At 37.2% G+C, this 12,839-nt stretch overlaps 1 protein-coding gene across 1 annotated transcript; it reads left to right on the plus strand.

Moving 5' to 3' along the window:
• The first annotated feature begins 108 nt into the window (after positions 1 to 108).
• LOC137982248 (propionyl-CoA carboxylase beta chain, mitochondrial-like) lies at positions 109 to 12,648 on the plus strand. Its single transcript, XM_068829327.1, has 16 exons — positions 109 to 370; positions 1,119 to 1,232; positions 1,583 to 1,651; positions 1,733 to 1,789; positions 2,107 to 2,331; positions 3,596 to 3,637; positions 3,985 to 4,097; positions 4,748 to 4,822; positions 7,386 to 7,467; positions 7,684 to 7,807; positions 9,553 to 9,660; positions 10,499 to 10,599; positions 10,796 to 10,894; positions 11,112 to 11,151; positions 11,683 to 11,742; positions 11,986 to 12,648. The coding sequence occupies exons 1-16, from the start codon at positions 152 to 154 to the stop codon at positions 12,105 to 12,107; spliced, it is 1,650 nt and encodes a 549-aa protein (XP_068685428.1). The 5' UTR covers positions 109 to 151; the 3' UTR covers positions 12,108 to 12,648.
• Positions 12,649 to 12,839: the final 191 nt, after the last annotated feature.

Consider the following 12,839-nt stretch of genomic DNA (forward strand, 5'->3'; position numbering starts at 1 on the left):
TGTCTTAACCTAACTTAGTGTAACCTCAAAGAATTTTTATTTACGGACAACGGCAGTTTTAAGAAAATTTTGTCATTAACTTTATTTTCCTTACCCCTCCCGGATTAGTCAAAAAGCCGTGCAAGGGTAACAAATTACAAACACGAAGAAGATGTCATCTCTCTGCAAAGCGTCAAGACTTTGCAGGTCTTTCTACCCTTTTACAAGCGGGGTGTTTACCAAGACGTCTAAAGATAATAGGGCGTTTTGGGGGAGGAATACTCTTGTTGTGCGAGCTAGCTCCGGAGGCGTTTTGCAGAGAATCGAGAAGAAGCAAGAGGAAGCACTGATTGGCGGAGGACAGAAAAGGATTGACAATCAACACAGAAAAGTATGAGCTCCCTTAGGATATAAATAAGTCTTAACTTAATGCTGAGTTATATAAAGAAGAAGTATTTTGAAGAGAAAATCAACAAAATTAGAGTTAAACCTATACAAGAGAAGTAGATGAGAAAAGTAGGGTGTGGTGTGGGGGAGGGAGAAGTGAAGGGTGTGGGGTGGGGGAAGGAGGGGGAGAGGGCATGAAGCAGGGTCTTACCTTCCATCTTCTTGTTCTGGCTATCCCATCTTTTGTACCTTTTTGTCCTTTTTGTCCCAGTATGCTTCACTACATTTAACAACATACCTCAGTGCATTCAATCTTTATTTTAAGTAGGAGAAAATAAGGAAAATCTCAGAGGCAAAAATAAACTTGTTTTACCTGTAGCTAAGACCACAACTTACGGCCTTAAATCAACTTCTTACATGTATTGCTGCTAAGGCGTGGAATGCATTACCTGATAACGTAAGATCAGTGGAGAGATAGGTTTACCGGGTAGGCTTTAGTCATACCAGGAAGTCGTCTGTCGTGCCGAACGTGGAGCGGTGTTCCCCCTTTATGCCAAACCTGTGTCGTTTGTATTTTTGTTGTTGTTGTTGCCTCTTTTAATTGCAGTCGTCATAATCTAAATAGATTTGGGAACTGCAACATTAATTTATTTTTAAGGTTTTCAAAGGGATACTATGAATCTTTTTGGAAGAAAACAAAAGCTTTCTGCATTATGCACAATTGTACCAAATTCTTTTTTTTTCTTTTTCAGGGAAAATTGACTGCCAGAGAAAGAATCAAACTGTTGTGTGATCCCGATTCATTTGTTGAATATGACATGTTTATGGAACACAACTGCACCGAGTTCGGAATGGAAGACCAAAAGGTTAAATTTTGACAAAAAGTTAGAAGGTGCATATGTGGAGCTAAGGTCCCACTCAGAGATGAAACATGGCAAAGTTGATGGTTCATGAACCCTATATTGTCTCTTTTTGTAAGCAAATTGAAGCCATCAAAAGTTCTGAAATTTTGAAACAACAGGGTTTCATCTGGTACATGCATGTATCACCCAACCTTTGTTATTCATATCATACAGTGTCAGCTAAGGTTCCATATATGTTAATACCTAAGGTTAATTAAGAATGGGTTTTTCAAACTTTTAAATCTGTTAGGAGGATGCATGATGATTGATGTTAGTGTCATATTTTTTGTTGTATGTTCTGTTTAATGTACTAGTTCACAGGAGACAGTGTGGTTACTGGACAAGGAGCAATCAATGGACGACTCTGTTTTCTATTTAGTCAGGTACAGTATGCTGCTGTTGTTATATTTTCTGCAAAGTAAGTGTACAGTATATTAAATAAGAGCTTTTTGATCACTTGACAGGATTTTACTGTCTTTGGTGGAAGCTTATCAAGTGCACATGCAAGAAAAATATGTAAGGTGAGTTGTGCGGTTCAGGGCCAGAATGGCATTTATACCAAAAAGGTAAGTATAATATTTATTAGTAAGTATATACTAAAACAGTGGATAGCATTGAAGGCGCACTCTGCTTGGCTACTCAAACTCTGAAATTATATCCTTTGCTATTTACCTCGGAGTAACTCTTGCAGGATTTGCGCCCGAAAATGCTGTAATTGTAAGTTGCAGGAATAAATATTAAAATCAAAGGCATCTTTTGTGCTACATTTATCTTACAGCCATGAATGTTATTATTATTATTATTATTATTATTATTATTATTATTATTATTATTATAGGTGATGGACAAGGCGATGCTTGTAGGAGCCCCAGTCATTGGTTTGAACGACTCGGGCGGGGCACGTATCCAGGAGGGGGTAGAATCACTGGCAGGATATGCTGACATTTTCCAGCGTAATGTGATGGCATCTGGAGTGATTCCACAGATATCGCTCATCATGGGTCCGTGTGCTGGGGGTGCAGTGTATTCTCCTGCTATCACTGACTTCACTTTCATGGTCAAGGTGCGCAGCTAGTCAACCTTAACTTTTGAAATACAGAGCAGTAATTTTTGCTATTATTGTTACAACTGCCGTGCTTCCCAGCTAGCAGATATCTCTTACCGGTGTCTCTTCTGGATGAGAATCAGACAGTGCTCAGCTCAGATTGCATGCTTTCTGTCACATAACTTGCCTGAGGTGAATTGTCACAGGGTATGCTCAATACGTTTAGTTTTGGTTCAGGGCAGATGCCTCTGCTAGCTGAGAAGTGTAGCGATAAAAGTTTGGAGAATGTTTTCTTGTAGTTCAAAGTGGTTGAAATTGGAACGTTCAAAGACAAAACCCGAGGAAGTTCAATGGGAGAAGAAGAATGGGAATTGTTTTAACCCACTGACTCTTGAACCACTCCCACTGACAAGTAAAATCGTCTGACATTACACAGAGTGAATTGCATTAAGTCTGACACTCCTGGAAACGTTCATTCTCCCAACTAGTACCATAGAGTTCTTTGTTGAGTTATCATGAGAACTTGGTGTTATATCAAGATAACACCTGTTAAGCTGATTATAATATTAATTCTCATTACCTGTCCAACTGACATTTCATTGAAATTGTGAAGAGAATTTAAATACCGATCAATAGGTTATTAAAGCGGACATAGTTTTTGAGTGGATGTAGAGGCTGCTAAGACAAGTTTAACTTAATTAATGTGGTTAGGGACAAAGACACTAACATTGAATAATCAGTATAATTTTTTATATCTATACAGAAGTCACAATAAGTTGAGGATAGCAATATTTTAAAATGGGATGCTGAAATTTTCCTATGGTTTATCAAAATGGGTGCACATCTCAGTCATTGATTAATTAATTTTGATTCTAAGGGTTGGTAGTTTTTGCTCAGAGGTTACAGTTCAAAATAAATGTCATTTTCAACTGGCTAGCTGTCTTCAAGCAAAGTGAAACATTACAGTAGCGTAGCCGCTCTCGTAACCTGCTATTGTTTGGTGTTGTAGGCAGCTTGTATTGTTTTTAAATCTGTCATTGTTTAAATTGTTTGGCTAGAGTAGTGAGCTAATCACATTATTGTTATGGGAGCCGATATATTACCCAAAAATTATCATTCAAGAGCCAAACTTTGGCAAGAGCTGAGGTTCACTTTGCATCAGTGAAAGGATTAGAGATCGAGTTTTATCCTTTCAGTCTCTGTAAGCATATTTGGCCTAGCCTATTTCCCCTTTTAATTTCTCGAAACAGTAATTTAAATAAGTCGTCTTCTTGTTTTGTAGGACACATCCTACTTGTTTATTACAGGACCAGATGTAGTCAAGGTAAAAAAATTGTAACAAATAATTAATTTTTATGTTACAAGTCTAATCATTCTGCTGGGAAACAGTGATTTAATTTATGATTTCCATTATTAAAGTAACAATGAAGCGGTAAGCAGGAGAGGGTGTCTAATTTATGATTTCCATTATTAAGTAACAATGAAGCAGTAAGCATGAGAGGGGGTCTAATTTATTGACAAGAACAGATAGCTCTCATTAATTTTATTAGATACTAGTTGCAAGACCGTCTGCATAGACGAAAAGAGCCAATTAGTTATTATTCATGTCATCTGAAAGAAAAAACAGTGCTTACTTTTAAAAAATGTTTTCTTTTTCTTTGTCCAATTAAGACAGTTACTCAAGAAGATGTAACACAAGAGGAGCTTGGTGGAGCAAAGACCCATACCTCTGTTTCAGGAGTTGCTTGTGGAGCATTTGAAAATGATGTTGAAGCATTGGCCACGTAAGGGCTTAATTTCGGCAAAACTTAGTGGTGTCATTGTTTCTAAAAATCAACAGTGAGTCATTGAGACAGCCACTCGCTCAGCTTTTTAAAACTCAGTAACTAAAGAAGGGGAAACTTTCTTCGAACCTCTTATTTCTTTTGAACTTTCAAGCTCCTTCTTTAAAACTTTTTGGTTTATATATTTATGATTCATTTTGTTTCACGCATTCAGCTACTGTAGTCACTTGCACAGCCCATTAACTAGTTAGAAATCAAGACTCGCTATGGAAAGATCGAATAACAAATTCAGTGACTGGTTAGTCAACATGGGAAAATAGATCAGATCTCTTAAATGATCTTCAAGGGTGATAGGGTAAGCGTATTGAATATAATAGAAAGTGTGCATGCAGGGGCTAGTTAATGGCCGGGCAGAAATAAACTGTCATATAGAGATGTGAAAGCATTCATGGTTAATTGACAATTGACCCGGCCATTTGTGCTTAAGGAAATGTGCCTTTGATAGAACATCTTAATGTTTATTAAAGCAGTTGTTTATGTTGTTGTTGAGTATAAAGGCAATTAACTATGGCTTTGTTTCATTCCATGGAAGGGCAGCTAAGTATCTTCAGCAGGCTAAACTCCCAACCTGTGTTAACTTTTCTTCCTAGGATGAGAGAATTCTTTGATTTTCTGCCTCTTAGCAACACGAACCCATCCCCAATACGAGAATCAGATGATCCAAGGTAATTAATCAATACTTTGTAATAATTATTATTACGTGTCATGAGCTCCACGCACCAAAGGCACACGTGTGGAGCACCACTGGTAAGAAAATATGGTAACCTGTCTATGGGAGAAAATTAGGATTTGGCCACCATATGACTGTACGACCACCCCCCATGTATATGCCAATGTGACCATATCATGGGTTCAAGTTTAGAGTACTTTTGCCCAATATGGCGGCCTGTATACACTCCAGCTAGTTTATAGCATGCATCTTTGATATTGGACATCCATGTTATGGATGTCAATTGACGTATGTCAAAACAAGGTATCTGCTGACATGTGTCACATGACCATATATCAGACGCTCAAGTTTAGAGCTCATCATGGTCAGTTGTTGTTGTTTTTTTTTAAGTTGACCGCTGACCAGGTACTGGGTTTCGATTGGATTGAAGGCTCAAGCCAGGTTACTTTATTATAAGAATAAATAACCAGAGAGCTCCACTTTTAGGCTTGGCTAAATCTATTTATTATCCTTAGCTAGTGAACATGTTCTAGTTTATTCACATAACTGCAAGAGAATTTTTTCTACGTACATGCACTCCCCATTTTGAATAAAAAAAAAATGGTGAGAAATATGAATAGTGTAGATACATGTACCTCTTATTAATTAATGGGATGCATTAACCTTTCCATCCCAAGAGTGACACTCATCGATTTTACTCTGTCTACCGCCAGATGATTTTACTGGTCAATGGGGACCTCTTCAGGTGTGAAAGGGTTGATAATCACTAGCATTTGCATTTGGGGTGCAGCAAGGGGTGACGTTACAGCTGCAGTGGTGAGAGCACTTGCTTCCCACCAATGTGGCCCTGGTTCATTAAAAGTCATTCCCAGACTTAGCATCATATGTGGCTTGAGTTTGTTGGTTCTCTACTCTGCACCCACAGGTTTTTCTCCGGTTTCGTCGGTTTTCCCCTCTCCTTGAAAAACAAAATTTGATTTAATTTGCATTAATTTGTTTTCAGTTTACTGTGTCCTCAATTAGTGCTCCAGAACTAGAATGAATAGACACTTAAATAAAGTTCCTTTCAACTAATAATATTGGGAAGGCTGCAGAACAAAAATGAAATCAAAATATTATTAAGGCACACAAGATCTTATAAAATGTTGGGCTTTGGTGAGAGGAAAAACAAAAGTGCTGGATAAAACCTTGGAGCTGAGTTGAGAACCAACAAAGTCAATTAATAGGGGCTGGACAATCTGCAAGCCAGCGAGTCATGTGAGTCTCGTATTTAAGTCTAAGCACCCATTTAAAAACGGTTAGCTTTCAAATTCAATAAATGTGTGACTCACGTAGCTCACCATGTTGGCTTGCATGATTCACACATTGTCCTCACTCAACTCAACACATACCGCTATTTGACACCCAATTCAGGATTCAAACCCAAGACACATAGGTGTATAAAGGTTTTATATAATACCTTCACCATTGTGGCAACCTTGTCCATGAAGTACATGTACACCATTAGGTGGGTAAAAGGTCCAAGATTTTTTAATAGTGATGATGATGTAAACTTTGAGGATCTAAATAAATATAATTTACATGTCAAATGAAACCATGTTGTCTCGCAGTGATGAGCGCAAATTTCTATTGCGTCGAGAAGCCTGAAAATTTTTCAGGACTTCAACGGGATTTGAACCCGTGACCTCGCGATACCGGTGCGATGCTCTAACCAACTGAGCTATGAAGCCACTGATGTTGGGAGCTGGTCACTTCTGAGTTCACAACTTCCCGTGATAAGTAATTATGAGTGAAAGATATATATGAAATACATCATATATTGCACTGCGGGTATGAAATCAAATAAAACCATGTTGTCTCCCAGTGATGAGCGCAAATTTCTATTGTGTCGAGAAGCCTGAAAAATTTTCAGGACTTCATTTACTTGTATCTTAATGCTTTTTTCTGTTGAAGTACCAACAAACCATATACTCAAGCCAACTCTGGAAATTGACCCCAGGCCATAATGGTGGGAAGTGAGTGCTCTAATACCACTGATCCTGCTCAGCTTCGTTGTCAACTCTCTTTCAAGAGGTTTTTCTCTGGGTACCCCAGTTTTCCCTTCTCCTCTAAAACCAACGTTTGAATTGATCTGGCTTAATTAGAGCAGCTTTCAAATGACTGTCGAAAGTGATTAATATGCAATTGCAATTTATCATTAAAATTGCTATGCTTAGTGATTGGTTTTAAAATCTTGTGTGAGTTTATCAACCAATGAGAAGGAAAACCAAAACAATCGTGTGACTTGCACTTGCGATTTTTCCCGCACTTTGAGCAAGTTACATGGAATTGCTGCAAATGTGGATTGGTTCATGGTGCCGTTTGCACCTTCTTTGATTGGTCGAACACTCAATTGAAAATCGCTCTAATTTGAGTTTGCTTCAATTTACAGTATCCCCAATTGGAGTCTCAGTGCTAAAAGACTACACACAGACACTTAAATAAAGAAGTACTGCAAGTTGCTTGCACATAGTCAGTGCATCTTTTCCTGATGCATGCTTGTTTTCTCTGTGATGCAGTGATCGAATTGTTCCAAACCTGGACACTCTTGTGCCATTTGATTCAACCAAGGCATATGATATATTGGATGTCATATACCCAGTAAGTTATTTTGTGCCGTTCCTGAGGAGAGTTAAAAATTTAAAAAAATAAAATTTTGTAAGGATTTCATTGTATTGGTGTTTTAGATGATTCCACAGAAACTGAGAAGTTGTGAAAGTCTTGGTTCTGTCTTATTAATTTGTTGTAAAAAAATTTAACTCATTTCTCTGGTTTGTATATTATTGAATTTTGTAGCTGAAGGCAGATTTTTTTTAGATCGTAGATGATGGTGAATTCTTTGAGATTTCTCCTGATTATGCCAGGAACATTGTGGTTGGGTTTGCACGCATGAATGGCCGCACTGTAGGAATAGTTGGTAATCAGCCAACTGAAGCTGCAGGTCAGAATCACTGAATCATTTTATAAATTAAAGATATTAAATGCATTTTTAAATTGCATAAATTGTAATAAAATATGATTCAGTGCAATGATTAACTGAAGTCCTTCTTTTTACTTGTTTGATTTTAAGTATAAATCATACTAAATTCATTAATTTGATTTGGGAAGTTTTAGTGTTTGATCATGTCAGGTTGTCAGAATTCCTTTGGATGAAGTAGAGATTCAGATACCCTTACTAGTATTAAAAGCCCCTGTTACACGTTGAAACTTTTAGCTGGAACTTGTGTGCAACTGGCTGCAAAAACATTTACTTGTTTTGTTCTGTGCCTGGCAAAATTAAAAAGCTACCTCTTCCATAATCTATCACCCTACTTCTGCGCCACATTGGTATTCCGAGGTAAACGCTTAACCCTCTCACCCCTAAACCGGCCATATACTTAGTATTTTGCTTTGTCTAACGCAAGATGATTTTACTTGTCACTGTTTAACCCCCAGGAGTCAATGGATTAATCACCCATTAAATGTCCCATTAATTAAAGAAGCAATTTTCTTGTTATTATTGTTTTAGCATATACCACACAAGTTGAACAAAAAGCAAACCAAAAAACTACTTTTAAGTTATTATTTTATTGTAAAATGTGGTCAGAAATTTTAAATCCCACAACTCAGCTACTTGGAGGTGAATAGTACTTGGCTAATCACCTCTGAGATAGCCAATCAGTGCACTTGTAGAGTACTAATGACTTGTCTGGTATACACGTATATTAATATGTAACACTCATGAGAAGAATACTGTGGAACAAGATTCCTACTTGCTCGCTCATGAGCCTTTAGGAGGCTGCAACTATTTGTTATGGTTTCATTGAGTTTGATCGTAGCACGAGTCAAGTTCGAGCCCGAGTCAAGTTCGAGTCACGAGTCAAGTTCGAGTCAAGTTAAATTTTCCTTTTTTTTTTAGTAGTTTTGTTTTTAATTGCTGTGTGAAAATAATGTACCAGAGGTAATTAGGCCTAATTAGGTCTTTTTAAGGCTAATTAGGCCTAAAATTAGCTTTAATGAATGTTTAGGGTACTTTTCTTTAGGCCTAATTAGGCCTAATTAGCCCTAATTACCTCTGGTACATTATTTTCACACAGCCATTAAAAACAAAACTACTAAAAAAAAAAGGAAAATTTAACTTGACTCGAACTTGACTCGTGACTCGAACTTGACTCGGGCTCGAACTTGACTCGTGCTACGATCAAACTCGGTTTCATTTCATTTTGGGTTACCGGTAGTCCAAGAATTTTTTGGAACCAGTTTACATTTTTCAAACAGGTTTAGTTTTTTTGTGATGTGATAAAAATGACTTGTCATACGAGTACAGTAAACACCTGCATTTAAGAACCTGTTAGGCTAAAAATTTTGATTTTATACCCTCTAGCCCAGTTAGCTTAAAAAATCAAACAGGTCCTTATTTTAGAAAATGACCTTGAAATTTCAGGCGTCTGGAACAAAGTGCACTTTAACTGTACAGATCTTGTTCAAAATTTATTTTTAATGGTTATGAAATATTAAGGTATCAGCATGCTGATCAGAGGAAATCAGTCATATGTCATAAGAACCAATTTAAGAACCTAGATGGCCTAAAACTACTGTAAATACCATAAATTTTTATAAATCTAGAATCTAGTCTATTAATTTTAGCTTAACTTGGAAAACTCTAGGTTCTTATGTGCAGGTGTTTATTTCTATTCATTCTGCTAGGTTGCTTGGATATCAATGCTTCTGTTAAGGGGGCTCGTTTTGTGCGTTTCTGTGATGCATTTAATATTCCAATCATTACCTTTGTGGATGTACCAGGATTTCTTCCAGGTTGGTTGCCGTATTTTGACGAATAAGAAAGCTAGGAAATTCACCTACCAGTAATCAAATTCAGAGAATACAAGTGTGCAGCATACAGAACTACAATGATGGTGCAAACAAACTCAAAATTCCTCTTTCCTTTTCTAAAAAACATTTACTGTTCTTGTTGTTAAAACATTGGTTTTGCACTCGCAGAGCATATACAAGAGGCTGAGAGTTGATCTCTGCTTCATGTCGAGCACCTCTTGGATTTCTCTTGTACACAACAAACTTCCTGTAGGCATTATAACATTACATTTCACACATTATGGGTGTATCATAGTATTGTAGTATTGGCTAATAATAATTGGGGTATTGCAGAACCAGCCAGGTACATACAAATTGAAAAGTTTTGCCGTTTGATGTAAACATCTAGAGAGACAAAAAAATTAAGGTCTTTTATTAATCTTGTTCTCTTGAGCTGTATATGGTAACTTATTGCCCAAGTTTTTTCCTGGGTCAATTTATTGTCCTCTTATTCCTAAATTGAACTTTAAATTGAACTAAAACATTTAAATGCTTAACGTAACTTTGACTTGATTCATAAGAGATTTGCTCTGTATATATGCAGGCAAAATCAGAAACCATTGATATTGCTTAATACTTGCAGTTGCTTTATTCTGTGAAAGCCATATTTAAGCTGCAAGCATGTACTAAGCACCTCTACCCTTGTGTGACATTGACTTTCCCTGCCTCCCCCACACAACAAGCTTTTTGCGCTCCATGCCACCGGTAAACATCTTTTCTTTCCCGTGTCCAGCACTGTTTTACAGTAGTGGGTTGACAATCATTTTTTTCTTCAATGTAGGTACCCATCAGGAGCATAGTGGTATTATCCGTCATGGTGCCAAACTTTTATTTGCATATGCAGAAGCAACTGTTCCGAAAATCACTGTTATCACCAGAAAGGTGAGCTTCTGAAGTTTTACTTGAAACTTTTCCTTTAAAACATTCACTCATTCATTTCCTAGTTTAACCCAAGTCAAATGAAGAATTGTTATGCTTATAACAAAATTATAACACTCAATTCGATCTAATCTCTTTTTGTTACTAACAATGTTAATTTTTTAAAACTTAAAAAAAAAAGATTTTCATTTTATTCTAGGCTTATGGTGGTGCATATGATGTCATGAGTTCCAAACATCTTCGCGGTGATTTTAATTATGCATGGCCAACAGCGGAAGTAGCTGTGATGGGAGCTAAGGTATTATGAACTGCTTAAATTATTGTACTATAATAATTAATCAGTGCTGTTCTGGAGGTCGCACCTTGCTCCTAAAAGTTAACATAGGTTACCTGAGAGGAAGTTGGTAGGAGAGCATTTTGGTGAGTGGGTGGAAAGAACAGATCCCAAGTTATTGTACTTGTATACATTTTAAATGCCTTGTTGAGTTGCTTCAAATGCTTTTAAATTTAAACAGGGTGCTGTTTCCATTATATTCAGAGGAAAGGAAAATATAGGTAAGTGAAATAGTTACAGTCTTGCATGGATACTACTGTTGTAACACTTTGCACCACTGTTTCCTCTTTCCTCCTTCAATTTTGATGTTGGATGTGCCAAAGTGAAAATGAACCTTAAACCCATTGCCGGTTAAAATGTCTGGCGTTAGACAGAACAAAATCTATTAGGTGATAATGCAGCCGGAATTAAACATCAACTTTAGAAACACTTTTTTTAAGGCAGAGAAATTAAACACTGTCAATTCTGTTTAGACCATTACATGAATAAATGTTATGGCATTTCAGGAAACGAGGATCGAAACTCAGCTCTCAACTAAAATTTACACAATGTAATATTAAGAGGCTTTAAAGAGGAATTTGTACCAATGGCAACATGGCACATGCTTGCCTCCTTGGAAGGCCACACCCAGCAAAGTGATGCAATGATTCGTGGTTGAAGTTGTAGCTTGTTGCTTCGAATCCACAATGCAAACTTTGCCTGTGGTGTGAATCAGCATGTCTGGTCATCTTTTGCAAATCTTGTTTATCCAGAGAAATATGAAGAGGAGTATGTGGACAGATTTGCTAATCCATTCCCAGCAGCAACAAGAGGTACAGTAGAAGTACAACGATGTTTGTTCTTGATTTGTGAAAACATAATACACAGACCTGTCAATCCTCTTGGCTTTGATAGAAGACTAAAGCCCTGAGGTATGCCACGCAACATGCGCAACAACTTGAGTTTACCAATTAGAAGGGTAGGTGGAGCTGCCTCGGAGCTTTTCAGATCAAGTTATAAATTAGTACCTGATCGTAGTAAACTACTGTATTTTTTGTTTGTTTGTTTTTTGACAGGATTTGTGGATGACATTATCAAGCCTCACATGACTCGCAAACGACTTTGCAGGGATTTGGAAGTGTTGGCCACTAAGAAACTTGACAACCCATGGAAAAAACATGGCAATATTCCTTTATAATGGTCGATCGGATCTGTCTTCAGTTTCTATCAAAATAAGTTATTATTAGTTTTAATGACACCACTCTTTTTCATTTTCAACCTTACAGCTTAATGTCTTATTAAAAATGAAGGTGAAATGTGATTAAGGACAGATTTAATTCTGGTAAAGACCAGCATTTTTGTTAGCCATCCAAATGATGCTTCAAATGGCAAACGACATCTGTTTGACATATTAGTTTTCTATCAATGACTCTATCCCCCTCTTCTTCATTCGTAAAGGATTTGTGCTGACCTGTCAGGGCTTTATTTAAGTTTGTGCAAGTATTCCAATGTAACTCTAAACAAGCTTGCAGGACAACACATCAACTAACGAGAAACTTGATTTGTGAAACTATGGAAACAGGGGCCGCGGCTACGTTTTGGTATGGATCATGGAAGTGAGGCGAGGGGGAAGAAGTTTTAGGAGAAAACACCACCGTAGGAAAAAAGTGGAGGGGGGGGGGGAACCATTTTACCATAAAAAAGTGATCATGTTGATTATTAAAACATTAAATGGAATGGCACATTGTGTAGGATATACTTAGCCTCCCACACTGACATTCTTAGGGCTTCGTCACACGTTCCTCTACCACGAAACTGCTGAAACAAAAAAACCACTTCCATTTAATGGCTGTTTGCCTACTATTTAAAGAAACCAATTTGCATTAAAGGGGCTAGGTCACGCAATTTTAGGCAATTTCAGCACTGATCG

The sequence above is a fragment of the Montipora foliosa genome, chromosome 13 (assembly GCF_036669935.1).
Source record: "Montipora foliosa isolate CH-2021 chromosome 13, ASM3666993v2, whole genome shotgun sequence".
NCBI classification, from domain to species: Eukaryota; Metazoa; Cnidaria; class Anthozoa; order Scleractinia; family Acroporidae; genus Montipora; species Montipora foliosa.

Coding starts and splice junctions, on each gene's coding strand:
- LOC137982248 (XM_068829327.1), top strand. CDS start 152: ATGTCATCTCTCTGCAAAGCGTCAAGACTTTGCAGGTCTTTCTACCCT. Junction 9,661..10,498: donor TGTACCAGGATTTCTTCCAG/GTTGGTTGCCGT, acceptor TCTTCAATGTAG/GTACCCATCAGGAGCATAGT. Junction 11,743..11,985: donor ATTCCCAGCAGCAACAAGAG/GTACAGTAGAAG, acceptor GTTTTTTGACAG/GATTTGTGGATGACATTATC.